The sequence below is a fragment of the Electrona antarctica genome (genome assembly GCF_951216825.1).
Source record: "Electrona antarctica genome assembly, chromosome: 10".
Lineage (NCBI taxonomy): Eukaryota > Metazoa > Chordata > Actinopteri > Myctophiformes > Myctophidae > Electrona > Electrona antarctica.
Window position 1 is genome coordinate 39485772 of NC_136791.1, and position 19690 is coordinate 39505461.

At 42.3% G+C, this 19690-nt stretch overlaps 1 protein-coding gene across 1 annotated transcript in view; it reads left to right on the forward strand.

Moving 5' to 3' along the window:
• Positions 1-19690, forward strand: part of kcnq5a (potassium voltage-gated channel, KQT-like subfamily, member 5a) — a gene marked incomplete at its 5' end in the record, with an annotated part of 137855 nt that overhangs the window by 101910 nt on the left and 16255 nt on the right. The window contains 5 exons of the mRNA XM_079513297.1: positions 4532-4642; positions 5919-6014; positions 10860-10954; positions 12543-12569; positions 17213-17275. Of these exons, the coding sequence (XP_079369423.1) occupies positions 4532-4642; positions 5919-6014; positions 10860-10954; positions 12543-12569; positions 17213-17275 (392 nt within the window). The remainder of the gene's footprint in view (positions 1-4531; positions 4643-5918; positions 6015-10859; positions 10955-12542; positions 12570-17212; positions 17276-19690) is intronic.

A 19690-nucleotide genomic window follows, 5' to 3' on the forward strand; every position in this document is an offset into this window, starting at 1 on the left:
AGGCCTGACCTCAACATTTTAAAAAATCCTTCTAAATCCTCCAGTTTTCTGAAATAAATATTTTCACGATTTTTCAAAAATAGCAGACCTACAAGCTCGTAGCGCGCCACTCGGTGGCGCGCTATGAGCTTGTAGATCTGCTATTTTTCAATAGCTAAATTATAACATAATGTTTAAAACACCAAAAGGGGTTCCCACCCAAAATGGGTTAACTGTCCTTTTGCGCAGATCACGCAAACGTCAGCAAAAAGAAAAGGACAATATCGATGGCCTCCAACTGTAGATACAGCATGCATGCACAGCGCACACATACATAGATGCTTTCATAATGGTTTGCTAAGCTGTTCAGTGGCTTATCGTCATTCTAGTCAAGTTATGTCATTGATTACATTTATCTTATCACGCATCAACAGATATTGTCAGTATCAACGTTAGCCTGACATATAGCACACATTTACACCACCAGAGGTTTCTTGCACAATCTGTGCAAGTAACCTACTTGTTACTTGCACAGATTATGGCACAGCCGCCCACCAGAGAAGAGTACTACTGTAATGTACAGTATACTAAATCCTTTGTCTTACTTGTTTGTAGCAGGTCCAATGAAGCCCTGAAATGTCACCCAAGTATGAGTTTACTAATCCTACAGAAGAAAAATTAAAAATGCTGTTAAATTACAGACAAATCTTCTTTGCCATCTGAACTTGAAAGTTAAAAACAGAAGTAATAATAATAATAAAGCTTTATTTATATAGCACCTTTCGAGAACAAGGTCACAAAGTGCTGAACAACAAGAGCATAGAACATATCATACTTCCAAAGGCAACAACAAAAACACAGAATAATGGCACATCGGTGAAAAACATAAAAAGGTGAAAAAATACATCAGAAAATACAAAGAAATCACAGTAGTACTACGCACGTAGTTGTACACACCTTGTCATCCAGAGCTGAAGTTATGTATGGAAAAGCCTTTCCTGAATCATTTGGGATTTTGAGATTTTGTCAGTTTATGTTTCATTAAATCCATTACAGATTAGATAAATTGCTAGGCTACCACCTGGCATTGCGTTCATCATCGTCACACAAATGCAGAGATAGACAGACTGACAAAATGTTTTAAAGACGTCGTGAAATCTTTTCACTCTTTTAACCTAACCTAACAATAGATGCCAACAAGGCAGTGGCTCAGGGGTAGAGTGGCCGGATGGGAACCGCAAGGTCGCCAGTTCGAACCCGGGCTCCCCCAGAGTTAGTGTCGAAGTGTCCTTGAGCAAGACACTGAACCCCTAATTGCTTCTGATGTGCTGGTTGGTGCCTTGCATGGTTTCAGTGTATGAATGTGTGTGTGAATGGGTGAATGTAATGCACAATCTCTGTAAAGCACCTTGGATAAAGGCGCCATATAAATGCACCATTTACCACAATGGAAACAGTTAAATTTTTGTGTATTTTATATCAAAAGTCCATAAAAATCCAAATTGAATTACTTCCTTTGACGAAAACGTGCTGCGTGATGACGTAACAATGCCCGCATGAATAAAAAATAATGTTGATTTCATTCACCTGTTTGATTCCCATTGCTGCACGTTCCTCCAAACACAGCTGAGATTACAGAACTACTCCATTTTTCAAGATCACATCCAGACAGTGTATTTGTATTACTAATTTTAAACTTAATCAGCACGCTTATATAGGTTAGAAATAAGCCACGTAGTAGCAAATATGCTGAGCTGACTGTCTCTCACTTGTAAACAAACAAGACTCCACGCGGATGTAGATAACATCCCATAGCCTGAAAGGGATACAACGCTCTGATTGGTTAAAGGACCACTTCACCACTTTTCAACATCTCTTCATATAATTGGTCCTCACTAATGTTCATGATAAAACACCACAATTTTTTCCTACTCAGTCTGTGTCTCATAGGAGTGCTTTGGGCAGTTCGGACACCCGTCCACCAGTGACATCATCATTAGGCAGATTTTTTTTTAAACAAGATTTGTTTTAAAATAGATTTTTATTATCGTGAGAACGATGGCTTCAACTTTTGCATTGCAACTTTTCAGGAAAAGAAAGCCTGCCGTTTCTATTAGCTTGGATTCACCATCGATGATGTCACTGGTGGACCGTTTTCTGAACTGCCCACAGCCTTCCTATGAGACACAGACTGAGTAGGAAAAAATTGTGGTATTTTATCATGAACATTAGTTAGGACCAATTATAGGAAGAGAAGTTGAAAAGTGGTGAAGTGGTCCTTTAAGAAACACACAGGCTTCCGTTTCAGACTTCAAAATAAAATTCCCAAAAAAGCCATTTCACTACGTCTTTAATAATAACTCAAACCTCGCTCAAAGCAGCATATGAAAAAAGTCTGCCAGCCGCGTGAAACCAGTCCGTACATTGTCAGGACACTTCAGGATCAGGCCGTGTAGCAAAGCTGTAAACACACCCCGGCTCATGTGCTTTCCTTGTGAACCATTTCTATTCGCAGCTTGCTATGACATTATGACACCTGCGTTGTCAAAACAGCAGGACAGTCACAGCTGGCTAGATCCTCCCATTTCCCCATGTCTAAAACAACCGTATCGGACACACAAAAAAAGAAAACAAGAAAGAATCAATAAAAGTAATTTCCTCTCCTCACCGGCTGTGACCAGGTACTTACACATGCGAGGGAAGAGAGTGCAAACAGAGGGAAGAAATCCATTATGTGGACGAAGGAACATTTAGAATTGGGGCCTAAAATTCTATTACCATACAACCACAATATGCAAGCATCTGGCTATCTCTCCTCCGCTACATTCAGCACCATGACATTGGGGACAGCGCCCGTGGACACACATGCACGCATTCACACTTCGACAACTGTTACATGTTGGTTGTTTTATTCTCTCGTTCTCTGGCTCCTGTCTGTATTGATTGATTGATACCTTTATTTATTCTCGAAAAGAGCAATTGAGGTTCCCCCTCATTTGCAATGCTGACGAGATCACATAATTATATAAAACAATTTAAGACAGATATAAAACACAAATCAAATCTACACGTAAGGCATAGACACATAATATACAGACAGTGAAACAAAACATAAGTTAAAAACAGTTACATATTGAGGTAGGGAGGTTCAGAAGCAGGTTATTAAATTGTCCATATGATATTGGGGTACCAATTTTCAGTGTTTGTTCCATGAAGTAGGGGCATCGAAGCAGAAAGCATATTTTCCGAGTTCCGACTGCACAGATGGGACCTCTAGTGTAAGCCATTCACTTGAACGGGTCTGACGAGTATTTGTTTTCCAATTTAGCAGCAACGTGATGTAGGGTGGTAACTTCCGATCAATAGCTTTAAAAATAAACTGGTGCCAGTTCCTGTATCTCCTCTCAGAGAGGGAAGACCAACCTACCCTGTCATAGAGGGTACAATGGTGAGTGCTGTAGCTTTCACCAGTGATAAACCTAAGTGTATTGATAGCTCGGTAGAGAGAACAATAATAAATTCAATAAATTGTATCCATGGAATGGCATTCATGGCGTGCGTGCGTGCGTGCGTGCGTGCGTGCGTGCGTGCGTGCGTGCGAACAATTGCTTTTAACCAACATGTTATCACTAATTGACTAAACATTTGGCTTATGTCCTTATACTGTATGTCCAAAGCAATACAGACTAAAGCCTAATATTTGACATTGCTGTTACACTAAAGAAGGAAATTAAAAAATTCCATTGTTTCATTTATAGGTTTGGTATATTTACCGTAGCCTTTAAACATGAAAGTGAACCAATGTAAAAACAATATTTAGTTCAGTTACTATGGTGACATACAAGCAACACACTGCAACTATCATTCACTCTCAAACTTCGATATCTGCTGCTGTGGGATTTATTTGCCCAAGAAACTTTTATATTTTTTTTGAGAGGTGCTATTTTTGTATTCCTATTATTCTTAAAAGTGATACTGCAATGTGTGGGTAGCCTGCACTAAATAATTTCACCCACTCTCTTACAACTTCTGATGTGATAGTACTTGCATTAGTTTAACTACATTTGTAATAACTAGCCATCTCAATGTTTCATGAAATGACAAACAACCTAACAGCAACTGCATGCTATCATTATTCATTACAGGAAAAGCATAATTATGATTTGTGCTTAATTCAGCTTTGTAGTTTCTATTGCAAACATATCTTGAGACTGTGATCCTTTTTTTTTCTTCAGTCAGGCATGCAGTTTGTGTACAGTAGGTCTTACTCCTTCTCCCAAAACATTAAAAATGCATGCAAATGCAATGCTTAGACATGACCTCAGTGTGTTAAAGAGTGTTCATTTAATACATTTCAGTTGTATACTCTTGACGTTAAATTTTAAACTATTTAGCAAATGGGACCAGTCGAACCAACTATAGATGCTGTGGCCAGTTATCATTCAGTGAGTATAGCACAGCACTGTCATAGCCAAGACCAGGGGTTCGAGTATGACGCTTACCGGCTGATCTCGTGGCTTACAGTACTGGTTGTTGACATTTGACCTCTCAGATCACCTTGACAACCATCGGCTATGGTGACAAGACGCCTCAGACTTGGACGGGACGCCTGCTGTCGGCCGGCTTCGCTCTGCTGGGGATCTCCTTCTTTGCCCTGCCCGCTGTGAGTCTCACACACACAGTTGGAGTCCCTTTTTCTGTAAATGTTTAATACACAGTCAAATACTCAGTGTGAACACAAACTGATACTGTCTTTGGTGGATATGTTTTGGTTTAGGTTTTTTTATGTACGATATGATCTTTCACTTTAGATGATGCTTGGACTGTTGGATATTTATTTATGGGAAAATGTAGGGTAATTAAAAACAAACATCAACCACAAAGTCAATTTAACACTGGTGATTTTACCGTGTAGTGCTTTTATGTTCAATACGGATTACGGAGAGAGTGTGTGTGATGCTTTTCCAGATAAGGAGAGAGTGTGTGTGATGCTTTTATGTTCAATACGGATTACGGAGAGAGTGTGTGTGATGCTTTTATGTTCAATACGGATTACGGAGAGAGTGTGTGATGCTTTTATGTTCAATACGGATTACGGAGAGAGTGTGTGTGATGCTTTTATGTTCAATACGGATTACGGAGAGAGTGTGTGTGATGCTTTTATGTTCAATACGGATTACGGAGAGAGTGTGTGTGATGCTTTTATGTTCAATACGGATTACGGAGAGAGTGTGTGTGATGCTTTTATGTTCAATACGGATTACGGAGAGAGTGTGTGATGCTTTTATGTTCAATACGGATTACGGAGAGAGTGTGTGATGCTTTTATGTTCAATACGGATTACGGAGAGAGTGTGTGATGCTTTTATGTTCAATACGGATTACGGAGAGAGTGTGTGATGCTTTTATGTTCAATACGGATTACGGAGAGAGTGTGTGATGCTTTACGGAGAGAGTGTGTGATGCTTTACGGAGAGAGAGTGTGTGATGCTTTACCAGATAAGCACATGATAAATAAAGAGAGAGTGTGTGTGTGATGCTTTTCCAGATAAGCACATGATAAATAAAGCAGGAGGAGCGAGATCGAACGGGCTTCCAAAATTGCTCGTTACTGTTAAACTTGGCTGACAGACTGTGGTTTGTGCCAGCCGATACACAGTCTATTTGAAGACTAACTAGATTAAGCTGTGTTCATTTAAATTTCCCCATTAGCTTTACTGAGGGAAACAGAGATTAAGGTGTGTGTGTGTGTGTGTGTGTGTGTGTGTGTGTGTGTGTGTGTGTGTGTGTGTGTGTGTGTGTGTGTGTGTGTGTGTGTGTGTGTGTGTGTGTGTGTGTGTGTGTGTGTGTGTGTGTGTGTGTGTGTGTGTGTGTGTGTGTGTGTGTGTGTGTGTGTGTGTGTGTGTGTGTGTGTGTGTGTGTGTGTGTGTGTGTGTGTAGGGCATCCTAGGGTCAGGCTTTGCTCTGAAAGTCCAGGAGCAGCATAGACAGAAGCACTTTGAGAAGAGGAGAAATCCAGCCGCCAGTCTTATACAGGTAACGTACAGTACACACACACACACACACACACACACACACACACACACACACACACACACACACACACACACACACACACACACACACACGCATTCACAGAATTGAGAATTCAGGCCCTTCTCTTCTGGATGTGATTCTGAGTTTGACTGTGTGCATGTGTCTGTGTTGTCTGCATTTGTCTGTCTGTGCGTTCGTGCGTGCGTGCGTGCATATTTGTGAGACTTTGTCCTCTCATAGGGCCAATAGCAACACATGCTGTGGATTTATGAGTAGTTGCCATGCCAATTATTCCCAGAGTGTGCTCACCTCCATCATAACTCATTCTAACTGACAATACCTGAGTCATCCTTTACTAAATACCTGCTCCACATCTGTGCATGTGCGTGCACATAATGTGAGCAGTTTTAGATAATGAAAGGAAGTATAATGATAAAACAAGATGTATTGTTTTCTTCCTCAGTAAATGTGATATAATGTAATCCACTGTTTGATTTGGCTGCTGTTGTGAGCACACATGGATGGAGTCAGAGTGCACACGTAGCAGATCCACAAGCTTGAAACGCAGCGCAAAGCGATGCGTTTTGAGCTTGTACTGTACCTGTTACTTTTGAATTTGAATCCTGAAAAGTAACAGTTTTGGTTCCACCCGACAGAGACAATTTGTTACATTTTTGGCTGACCAATCAGCTTGAACGCTGCTTGTAATTCCCTCTTATTACTTCACTTTGTGTGGTCCAAAACTGCAATACACACCAATTGTAAAACATTTATGCAACTCTAAAAAGGTTATTAAAAGTCAGTATTGTGAATGGATCCCTTATTATTAGCCATATTACTGTCTCTGCCGTTCCAAATGGATAATTGCGTTTGACATTATTTGAATTGCCGGTCATAGTAAATTCAATTTGAGCACATGATAAACATTTAACACACTCATTAGTGGATTAGTGTGTGTGTGTGTGTGTGTGTGTGTGTGTGTGTGTGTGTGTGTGTGTGTGTGTGTGTGTGTGTGTGTGTGTGTGTGTGTGTGTGTGTGTGTGTGTGTGTGTGTGTGTGTGTGTGTGCTTGTACTTGCAGCGTGCTTGTGTGTGTGCATGCGCGCACACTCTTGCTGTTTACCAAACTCTCCTTCTTATAGAGATTGTCAAATAAACCTGATATATTCCTTTCGTTGACAAACGGTGAATAATTAGGTATGGTGTATGAACAACGAACATTGGATACTAACGGCCTGTTTCCTGCCTGCCATTTACTCATCAACTCTTCTCCTCTGCTTTTGTTGTTGTCTCCTGTCTGATGCCATATGTTTGTGTGAAAACACTTAACAGCATACCTTGGACTATGATGGATTACTGTCATCATTGCCATGGTTAAACGGATATTTCACTTTAAACTTTTGGTAATTTCATCGTCTACTCAGACTTATGTGAACACCGCAGACTGTTTTTAAGTTGCTCGATTCAGTATTTAGATATATGAAATTCAATTTTAGCTGCCACGCCCCCTTCTTTTACAAACCCATTGTAACAATGCTAGATTTCTGGTGACTGATATTGTCCTTCTAATACGTGAGGGGCCTTGGTTTTTCATTTACTGTTTTCATTTATTTTTAATATTTGTTTTTGTTTCTTCAGTCTCATGCGGCCTCCATGAGTCCTTATTCTTTTCCAAAAAACATTATTAAAAATAAATGCTCTGCTGCCGTGATCATAGAGCGCTCCCTGCGTTCTTATGACAGCGGTGTGGTTTTGAGGAACTGTTTTGAATTGCTATTATTGTTCAAACACAACAGAAACCAAGGATTATATATTTCAAGGGCGAGAGATCACAATAAAAATCCTCATCATTCTTCCTCCACACTGGGAGAAAAACAGCATCTGAAAGTTTGATGGTACATTTTTTACACGTGAGTGCAGTGAGAACTTTTCCATTGCATGTTATGAGAGGCAGGGTTCTTGTGCGGCCGGCCTGCGCACGCATGCTAGTGCTTATCAGTGTGACGTCGTCTGTTAAGGTATCTATACGAAGGGGACGGGGAAGCTAATATATAGGCTTATAGCTATATATAAAACTAGAAAAAGTGCCCTTCTGGGCACAGGTCTCCACCAGGAGGATAGGACTGTGCGAGATGTTTGGCAAAATGTTTAGGATTAATATAAACATGTTTTTGAGGCATTTTGTTCCAAAAATGTGTTTTGCAAAAATCAACCTGTTGGTGGCGCTATAACAGGCCAATGTGAAAAGGGTGGGATATATTCCTCAGCCTAGTAAGAAAATGTGTGAAAGATTTCACGTAAATTGCATGCTGCGTTCATGATTTGAGGCTTTTTGTTCAAAACGGGGCAATCTTGCAAACTGTGAAAGCCAATTATAGCCAATTAGGATAGAATATGAAATATCGGACAGATCCGACTTGAGCACATGACCATAGAGATACTGTGTAACGATTTGTGGACAGAATCTGGAGGAGTAATATCAAAAAAGGTGTTTTACAAAAGTCAGCCTCCTGGTGGCGCTATAAAAGGCAGATGCGGAAAATACCGTTCAAAGGTTTGTCCTTGGCCTCTAGGGAGTGTGCATGCAACGTTTCACGCAGATCGGTGCAGTTCCAGGTAAAAAATGTGAAAAGCTGCCTCATGGTGGCGCTATAACAGGCCGTTCTGGAAAATGTGGGGCAGAGGTTCATCGTTGGCATCCAGGGAGTGTGTGTGAAAAGTTTGGCATCGACCGGGTTAACGGTGCCGGAGATTAGTCAGACGGACGGAAGGACGGACACACACACACACACACACACGGACGGAGTGCAAAACATACTCTCTCCCCATGCCTTCGGCCTGGTGGAGACAAATATCTAAATACTGAATCAAGCAACCTAAAACTGTCTGGGGTGTTGGTGTTCACATAAGACTGAGTAGACGATAAAATTAAAGTGAATTATCCCTTTAATATATAAACAACAAGCTTGAACTTGACTCGATTCAAATGCAATTGATATGTCCGCCAGGCCGGAAGGCCCAAAGGTGGAATTCACAATCGCATAAATCACGACTCTGGACTTGTGATGTGATGAACATGTATGACGCTGATTTTTTTTCATACTTCATTCCGATTGGCTAATTCATTCAGAATCAGACATCTGAGATTGATATGGACTCGAAGAAGAAGACTCTCAATTTCAAATAGATAAATGACACTGCAGTGAGAGATGAGTTGAGAGATAAGATGAGATGAGATGTAGTTTTATTATTGATTTGATTTGATTAGCCAAAGTATAAAATAATGCTTTTTAGCTAACATCCAAAATGACACAGATGCTTTCCCGGTTTTAATGGGTGGCCCGTTAACCCAATGAGCTTGGATGTCTGTCTTGGATGTGTCTTCTGCATTGGATGTGTCTTCTGCATTGGATGTGTCTTCTGTCTTGGATGTGTCTTCTGCATTGGATGTGTCTTCTGTCTTGGATGTGTCTTCTGCCTTGGATGTGTCTTCTGCCTTGGATGTGTCTTCTGCATTGGATGTGTCTTCTGCATTGGATGTGTCTTCTGCATTGGATGTGTCTTCTGCATTGGATGTGTCTTCTGCATTGGATGTGTCTTCTGTCCATTCTGTCCACTGTCTTTGTTCTGCCCATCATGTGTGTTCTGTCAATGGTGTCTGTTCTCCGCGGTCTCTCCTCTTGTTTCCTTCGACAGGTGCATGGACAGACAACTGCAAAGCTTGCTGGGTTTAATAACATAACCTGTATCACACACACACACGTCACACACCCCTCCCTCACCCCACCCCGTGTGTGTGTGTGTGTGTGTGTGTGTGTGTGTGTGTGTGTGTGTGTGTGTGTGTGTGTGTGTGTGTGCGTGTGCGTGTGCGCGTGTGTGTGCGTGTGTACAGTATATGTGTTGTGTGTCTTTCTGTGTGCCTGTGCCAAATATATCACACATTCACCATGCATGTGAATATACAGCCCCTTTTCCCTCACTATCTTTGTGCCATTGCTCCTCTCCTGCCTGTCTGTCTGTCTGTCTGTCTGTCTGTCTGTCTGTCTGTCTGTCTGTCTGTCTGTCTGTCTGTCTGTCTGTCTGTCTGTCTGTCTGTCTGTCTGTCTGTCTGTCTGTCTGTCTGTCTGTCTGTCTGTCTGTCTGTCTGTCTGTCTCTCTGTCTGTCTGTCTGTCTGTCTGTCTCTCTGTCTCTCTCTGTCTGTCTGTCTGTCTGTCTGTCTGTCTGTCTGTCTGTCTGTCTGTCTGTCGTCTGTCTGTCTGTCTGTCTGTCTGTCTGTCTGTCTGTCTGTCTGTCTGTCTGTCTGTCTCTCTGTCTCTCTGTCTCTCTGTCTGTCTGTCTCTCCGTCCGTGCGTCCCATCCGTCCATATGTCTGCCTGTCCATGTCGGGCTCCCCTCTCCCTTCCCCAGGCAGCTTGGCGTCTCTACTCCACAGAAGGAGCCCGCCCGTACCTCCGAGCCACCTGGCATCACTACCAAAGTGCCCTCCTCCCTCCCCTCAGGCATGTATCCCCCCCCTCCACCACCACCACCACCGACCACCACCTTCCTCCCTGAACGCCCCCCCTCTCCCCTCCCCTCCCCTCCCTCCCCCCGATGCCTCAACACCACCCGAAGTACTAATCCTCCTCTTTTTGTTTTTATTTTTCATTCCTCCTCTCATTTCTCACCTTTGACCCTTGACACTTTGTTTTCGGTTTGCTCTCTCTCTCTCTATTTCTTCCCCCCTCTCTTATTTCCTCTACCACCCCCCCTTCCCCCCGCCCCCTCATTCTTCTTATATTTTACTTTACTTTTGTTTCCCCCCCCCACCTCATCTGTTATTCATCCTGTCGACTCTGCACGTAGTGTGTCTGGCGTAGTTATGCTGCTGATGAGAACTCGGTTTCCATAGCAACCTGGAAGCCTCATTTGAAGGCGTTGCATACCTGCAGCCCCGCCAAGTAGGTAACAAGAGAAACTCACCAACATGGCCGCTTAGCGCTACATCAGCCCCTGTACTCCCCTTCCTCCTCTTTCCTGCGCCCTTTCAGCCTGTTCCTCGTGGGTGCCTGTACGCCCTCGTCGGTAGTGGCTGCAACGTTTCCGTCTCCTGTGAATGTGATTGTCGTGGTTGCTGCACTTGTTCGTTATTCTTCCGACCTTTTTTCGTGTCATATTCATGCATGGTGGTTTAGCATGCATGCGCTTTCCCGCAGCAATTCACACTGATGAAATGTAGTCACACATGTTTGAACCTGCACCACAGAAATCCTGAGCATTCATTTAACTCGGAAAAACACTGTTGTAAGGGTCAGAGTTAAAGCTCAGGGTTTTACTGTGTGGGAGCAATCTTGGTACAAGCGCTTTCTTCTCCCACTATAGAGCGTCGCAGTCCCACCCCCAATGCATTTTTCACATAGACATTTCAAAAAGTATTTATTTAAAGACGGTTACGCCGCGGACAAAGCCAACTCCAGTCGTGACAAATCATGACAATAAACACAATATTTTGGACCAAACAAACAATTACAAAGAAGAAAATCAACAAAAAAAGTGTTGTAACCTGCCGTTTCTTTGTTTGGCCCAAAACATTGTGCTTATTGTCATGATTTGTCACGACAAGAGTTGGCTTTGTCCGCGGCGTAACCGTCTTTAAATAAATACTTTCTGAAAAGTCTATGAGGAAAATGAACGGAGAATCATTTCCTGGGGTGGGACTGCGACGCTCTATAGCCACTGAGCAGCTTCCCTGAAGCAAGTTGACGGTGCACAAGGGCAGATCGATGGAACCGGTGCACTACTGCCTTTCACTTTATTATTGGTCCCATATTCCCTTTAACACCAGGGCTCCACCAGACGTGTTGCGTCTCCGTCGCGTGCGTCAAAAAACGCACCGGTTCAATTTTAATGCACGCGTCGCGTCTCCGTCAACGCAACGCAACGCGGGCAGTTGAGCCACCCTTCATTGATTAAAAAGGGAACATTCCCTGACGGTGACGGAGACGCGACGCTGACGCGACGCTGACGCGCCCGGTGGAGCCCTGGCGTAAGCTACATAAAATAACCTCTACAAGTACATTTAGAACATCCATGTCGTCCATGACAAAGTACATCTACACTGTGCACCCCTGCCATCTTTGTGTTCTGCTTGGTCGCAAATACATTGAGAATCTTTCATCTTCTTTATTCAATAACACACGACATGCACACACACACACACACACACACACACACACACACACACACACACACACACATGATACATGGTATAGGCAACCACATCTGTCTCTTTGCCTTTTTCCTGCTGCTAGCCAATGCTTCATAATAGCCTAACCTTGCATGGCTTATCTTTTGGTGCATGCTGCTGTGCTGCTGGTGCTGTCCCTGCAAACATCTCTCTTGCGTTGAGCTATAAGTGACATCATGTGACCTGACCTGCTCTGCTCTGCTCTGCCTGCTGCTGCCTTCCTTGTTAGTGGAATGTTGTAGAATCTGACAGAAAACTGATCTCTCTCCCTTTGTCTCCTCTACATCCACTAACACCTGAAGGAAAGAACAGGGAGAGACGACATACAGGTTTGTAAGATACCCATACCTCTCTCTCTCTCTCTCTCTCTCTCTCTCTTTCTCTCTCTTTCTCTCTCTCGCTCTCTCTCTCTCTCTCTCTCTCTCTCTCTCTCTCTCTCTCTCTCTCTCTCTCTCTCTCTCTCTCTCTCTCTCTCTCTCTCTCAAATTCCAATACTATAAACTTAGTCTCTTTAGTTGCTCTTCCGAGCGAGGAGGCGAGGATTATATATGGCAGTCCAGAGGAATGGAGCAGGTTGGACTAAATAATATAACCAAATGCCAATAATCAAATTGTTGCCTCCCCACCTCCTCCATCCTCCACACTGTATTTCTTTATAATATGCTTAGGAATTGAACTTTATGACATATCTACAAGCTCACAATGCATCGTGATGCGACTCATTGTGAGCTTGTAGATCTGCTATTTTCAAATGGTTGAAATGTAGGGCTGAAGTGGTTAGTGTATGTTTTGTAATAATAATCAAAATCTACAGTTTTCAAATAGTGTAGTAAAAGTACAATATTTGGATCTGAGATGTGGAGTAGAAGTAAATGTATTGGAAATTTTAAATACACAAGTAAAGTACAAATACCTCAAAAGTGTACTTAAGTACAGTACATAAGTAGGCTAAATGTACTTTCCACCTCTGGTAAATGCATATCAATCAAGCCATTATTAAATGTGTTATAATATATGCTATAGTAGCTTTGATCTGATATTATTCCGATATGAACTTCAGTATCTCTTCCAGTTTAATCAAGTGGGACACTCACTCTCAGGCCGTTGACACACACCACCATGCAATGCACTGTTTACATTATTAGAATATGAGCAGTTCTTCTTCTCTAAATCATCCCTCTGAAGTCTTTCGTCTTTGGGACCCCATCTCCCCCATCTCCCCCATCTCCTTCCCATATCCCGAGGAGACAACCTCTTGTATCCAGGGATGTGTACAAAACATCTGAATCATCCATGTCACCTTTGTGTATATGCCTATGCCTAGTTCAGACCATATGTGAGCTTCTGCTAGGGTGCTGCTCTGTCTCACCACAAAACATGAACATTCCTCAACCTTTTCACACACTTTCTGCTGGCTCTGACTCACACTGCAGCAACATCACTCATCACCATAGTCCAGCCATTCTCAACCTCTGGGCCGGGTATTGCAAGTGGTTTTCCAAATAACCGGCAAACACTGAGATTTTAATGATAGGATAGCATTGATATAAAAAATAAAAAGTTAAAAGAAGGAACATAAAAAATAACACATGAGGGACGCCTCATGGGGGGGCATGCTTAAAGCAGACATAAAAAGTCCATATATTTGGCTGCCACATGCGGATTTTTGGGAGGGCATGTTGATTTTTGGGAACGCTTGAACAAGACAAACAATAAAAGTCCATAGACTTGGCTGCCATATGATGTCATGTCTGAAAGACAGACATAGCGCCCCTCAATCATATGTTGGTTCCATCGATCCAAGTCGCAACACAATCAATTGAGTGATCATTATTAACATACTGTAAACAGGCTCTAAAAGTACACGCAGCCCACCCATTTCACCACTTAACACTGAACACTTTTAAGATTTACAAGTGGTTCTCAGATGCAGCAAAGGTTGAGAACCACTGCCATAGACAAAGCATGAAGCACACAGCTTTCTCAGAATGCGGAAGTGGAAAACTGACCTCTGTGTAAATTCAGCATGAAAATGTATGTTTAAATGTAATTTAATATTCTCAGAGTTAAATGAACACTCTGGATAATGATACTGTTATGCTGTGTGTAGCGTTACAGTCAAAATGGTGACAATTTTACAAACTGTAACGTCATTGTTGAGGAAGAGATATCTTTCCCTCTCTTCACATCTATCTCGGTGCACTTGACTGTTACACGAAGAACCGTGGCTCATCTCTCTGTCTGTTAATGTGAGGGGTGATCTGTGAGGGGCGTGTGTGTGTGTGTGTGTGTGTGTGTGTGTGTGTGTGTGTGTGTGTGTGTGTGTGTGTGTGTGTGTGTGTGTGTGTGTGTGTGTGCGCCTGCCTGCCTGCCTGCGTGCGTGCGTGCGTGCGTGCCTGCGTGCGTGCGTGCGTGCGTGCGTGCGTGCGTGCGTGCGTGCGTGCGTGCGTGCGTGCAGACAGGAGTCTGTACCATGTCTGTGCACCATGACGCACTTTTTCCATTCGGTTGGTATTTATGTAACTCATCAAACAAGTCAACGAGAGAGAGAAAGAGGAGGGAGAGAGAGAGGGGGAGATAGGGAGGGAGGGAGGGAAAGACAAGAGAGAAGATGGAAAGAAGAAAAGATGAGCGAAGGGCAGAGGGAGAGAGGAATAGAGCAGGAGAGACTCAGATATAGATGGAGAGAAAGAGAAAGATACAGAGAGAAAGAGATGGAGAGGGCATGGGACAGAGAATGTTATAAGACAGACAAGAAAAGAGAGAAAAAATAATGAGAAAAGAATGATGGTGCAGAGGGTAAACAGCAAAGTTGAGAGAGCAGAGAGAGAAAGAGTGAGAGAGAAAGAGAGAGAGAGAGAGAGAGAGAGTGGAGAGAGAGAAAGAGAGAGGGGGAGTATGTGAGGGGAGAGAGACACTCATAAGAAGGCAGTGGTAGTAAGAGAGACTGCCTGTGTGTGTGTGTGTGTGTGTGTGTGTGTGTGTGTGTGTGTGTGTGTGTGTGTGTGTGTGTGTGTGTGTGTGTGTGTGTGTGTGTGTGTGTGTGTGTGTGTGTGTGTGTGTGTGTGTGTGTGTGTGTGTGTGTGTGTGTGTGTGTGTGTGTGTGTGGTACAGAGAGATTTGTGAGTTTAATTATGTTAGTATGTTATTGGTTTTACAGTGTAGTGCTTCTTTGGCAATCGTTATTGGCCTTGTGTTTAGCCAACAACTTTTCTGGCATTTAGATTTAAGACTGCCAGACATGCACACACACACACACACACACACACACACACACACACACACACACACACATGCACCCCCTCCCCCCGCGACACACACACACACACACACACACACACACACACACCACACATACAGACACATTGGCATAACACTCCCATTCTCACATACTGTACACTCGTACACATGCATGTACAGTATGTAACTATTCATAGCACAAGCGCTAATGTGCACGCAGACATAGACAAACATTGAGACTAACACAAACAGTTACACTCGTCCCATTATAGACTAAAATACATTTGAATTTGAAAACCGCTGCATCCTCATATTCATTCCAAATTCCCACAATGCCTAATTGGACTCTCCAACCTGTTTAATTAATCATGTCTGTGCTTTCGTATGAACTTCTATTGTGGCTTAACTAATTACACATTTACTGAAGGCTGCTCTTTGGTCGCTGCACGCTGCAATGTTCCCAGTGTCTATTTAACATGGAAAGTGTCACATTTTACACAGCGAGCAAAAGCAAAAGAGCAAAGCAATAAATCAGGGACTATGCTAGGGAATGCTGGATATTAGCAATTATGATATGGAGGATAACATGGACATAATTGAGTTTGCGTGCGTGCGTGCGTGCGTGCGTGCGTGCGTGCGTGCGTGCAAATGAAATGAAATAAAAAATGAAATGAAATGAAATGAAATGAAATGAAATTAAATTAAATGAAATTAAATTAAATGAAATTAAAAGAAATTAAATGAAATGATTACTATATTTACCCAGGGTATCTGGGCTAAGCTCAAGAACTTGTTTCCAGCCAGGCCCTGCTCATAGAACATTTCATCGTAGTGGTTCAATGCCTTGTTCAAGGGCACTTCAGCGGTGGTAATTTTAACGTGTCGGACCGCTGATTCGAACTGGTGACCTTCCGGTATCAAGACCGCTCCGCAATCCGTTCGGCCACCGCTGCCACGCGTGCGTGCGTGCGTGCGCGTCCGTGCATATCTTTAGTCTGAACTCGCAATATAGTGACGAGTTGGGGCAAAATCTGGCCTTGCGTCACTCATTTGAAGCAATGGGACCCCACTATCTTTCAACAGTTTTTCAGCAGTCCCTGTAGTCCCACCACTGGAATGTGGAAGTGCCACTTTGACTCACAACCTGTAATAGGCAAGTGTGCCGGCAGAAGCGGACCTGAGCCCAGTGAGGACTAATTACATCAGCCGACTGATGTAATGAAAGGAAAGAAGGAAAGAAAGAAAGAAAGAAAGAAAGAAAGAAAGAAAGAAAGAAAGAAAGAAAGAAAGAAAGTCAGACAATTACTACTGTATACACTGTAGTTTCCTGGTTGCCTGTAGTGGAGTAGGCCTACTGAAAATTGGAATTAAAATCAAAATTAAAATACAATACTTGAGTAGATAATAACTAATTACATTAGTTACTTTACACCACTGCAAATAGGTGCACGTCCTGTCCCAACTCAACACCTTGTTTGATACAACGGGTGTGAGAATGTGGTCATGTGTGTGTGTAAGTCCATCCTATCGATCTAAACCCTTGAATTATTGACACTAGAAATTTAAACCCAACCCCACAGGTTTTAACCAAAGAACAGAACATCTCTGTCCTCCCTCTTTCTCTGTTAACCTCCTTCTCCTCCTTATTTCCTCCCTGATACCCCTCCATCGGTCCATGCGTCCGTCCGTCCATCCTAATTCCATCCATCCATTCTTCATTCCTGCGCTCTAGTAAGGGTCCTAGAAATAGGAGGCTCTCCCGAATCCGAAGGTATATCTTTTGGAAATATAGGAGGTAAACCCCCCCCGCCCCACCACTCAATACCAGCATCCTTTTGTTTGCTAATGCCTGATTTATACTTGACAGTGTTACGTGCGTGACGCATTGTGAGCTTGTAGGTCTGCTATTTTCAGAATGTAACACTGTCATACAACAGTATAAATTAGGCTTCAGTCATATGACCAAACTGGGAATGACCAAACTAACCGCATTGTCGCATTGAAGAGACATGCTTCCTGTATGTGTGTCTGATACTTATATGCTGCCTGTCTGCTCGTCCACCTGTGAATGGGATAACATCACTTGAAAACACATACAACCTGACGTCCCTATTTTGGGCGCGTCATTTGGCGAATATTTAATACTAAAATGTTCTCTTCTTCTTTCCTCATATGGGAGAGGAAAGTCTCTATGCCAAAATGTGGCTGTTCGATGTAACATATACTGTAGCTTGCATGTAGCATATTCATCCACATTCTCCACGTCCCGGTGAGACAGAGAGAGCAGAGGACATATCGGAGCCCATTTTCTTTGAGAATTGAAGCTACTGAAACCTACTGTAACCCCAAGTTTCGGTGTTAAGCCCGATTCATACTCACAATGTGTTGCATGTGCATAAATTAGGCATATATACAGGTAAGCTTTGTTTCCAGTGCCAGTGTTTTAAATCCTTGATCCAAATCGGTTGTCAATCCAGTGGCCTTTGTCGCAGGACTCTTTGCATGACCTCATCCAAGACAGCCGCCAGCACATCCCTGATCTTTGACCTCAGATCTTTGACCTCTCTCATTTCTGTCCCATAATGTCGTTTGCCAGCTCTTTACAGAGAATAGAGGAATACTTGAACTAACCGGAGGGGCATGTGTTCCCAACAAGCTTTTTTCATAACGGACATCGCCCTAGTTTGGAGATTGAAATCTCAAAGTCAAATCTTAAATTTTTTATGATTTATGCCTTTCAAAGTAGAATCTCAATGAATATGATGTCTTACATCAGGGGTGACCAAAGATTTTATATGGCCCTCGACTTCATACCTGAATTGTATTACCCCAACATTTTTTTGTTTTTTAATTTACCTGGGCTTAAGTTTTTTAATTAACCTGGGCATTTCCCAGAGTATTCTTTGTTCCTTGTTGTCTCATTCTGAAGGGGTCAAAGAAAGGCTATTTTATTTCATGTTTTTACCTTGCACGCCTGGCTACATTTGGTAATGTGAAATAAGGCTGAAAACTGGCTGAGTTATTTTTGTGTTTTGTTCACAGCACACCTAACAAAATATTAAATATTTAAATATTGATGATGATAGTTACATAAAATCATTGTGACTTTGTTATAGTCCGAAGGCACGTTATGTAAGTCGAGGAGATGTATTTGGCGCTTGGGTACTTTAAAAACTTCTAATATGCCCCCCTTTGAAAAAAGTTTGGACACCCCTTTCTTACATGATTGTTTTGGGCATGTCTCCCCAATATAGTTGCTTTAATCATACGGTCATCATAAATATGTAATACTTTTGACCCACTTTTGTCTTACTTTTATGCCTGATGTTCCTCATTGTTAATTTATCCTTTTGTAACTCTGAGAGTGTACAAATGTAACCATTACATTTTGTACACTCAGTATTAAATGATAAACCGAAACGGTCCATCACTGCTTTTCATCGGCCGCATGTCATCCCCTCATGTTTGACTGTTCTGCATGTCATCCCCTCATGTTTGACTGTTCTGCATGTCATCCCCTCATGTTTGACTGTTCTGCATGTCATCCCCTCATGTTTGACTGTTCTGCATGTCATCCCCTCATGTTTGACTGTTCTGCATGTCATCCCCTCATGTTTGACTGTTCTGCTGCATTGTATATTTGTCTACTTGCATCAAGGTGACATAAATTACATCAAATTGATCTGGAGTGATCAATCCACAACTACACATTTTCAACTGGAAATATAATTCATATAAGAGTCAAAACTAGAGTTTAAATTTGAGTTTTCCCTTTTCTTTCTGCTATTTATAGTGGGTTTCCCCAAGTGTCATCTTTAAAAATGTGTTCTGCAGATAGTACTTTGCAACCTACTTTTAATAAGTGCTTTATAAATAAACCACGAAGCAAATTATATAATATAATAAATAATGTAGCTCCAGGGCATTAAATAAACCACCAAATAAACATTCTTGTTTTCATCATTAGTCCAGCATTAGTTTGCATATTAGTTGACAAATTTATGATAGCTCACCTGGATAGCTGCCAAAGTGGATAATGCTACTTTCAACTTTTCAATAAGAACATTCATATATACTCTCACACTGTTAAACCCTGTCATTTTCTCATTGAATGTATCAAGCAGGCTATCATTGATGCCACGTCCATGATCTTGTAAAGGCAAACTTGAGATCCACCGACTGTATTTATGAAAACTTATTCTGCTGTAGC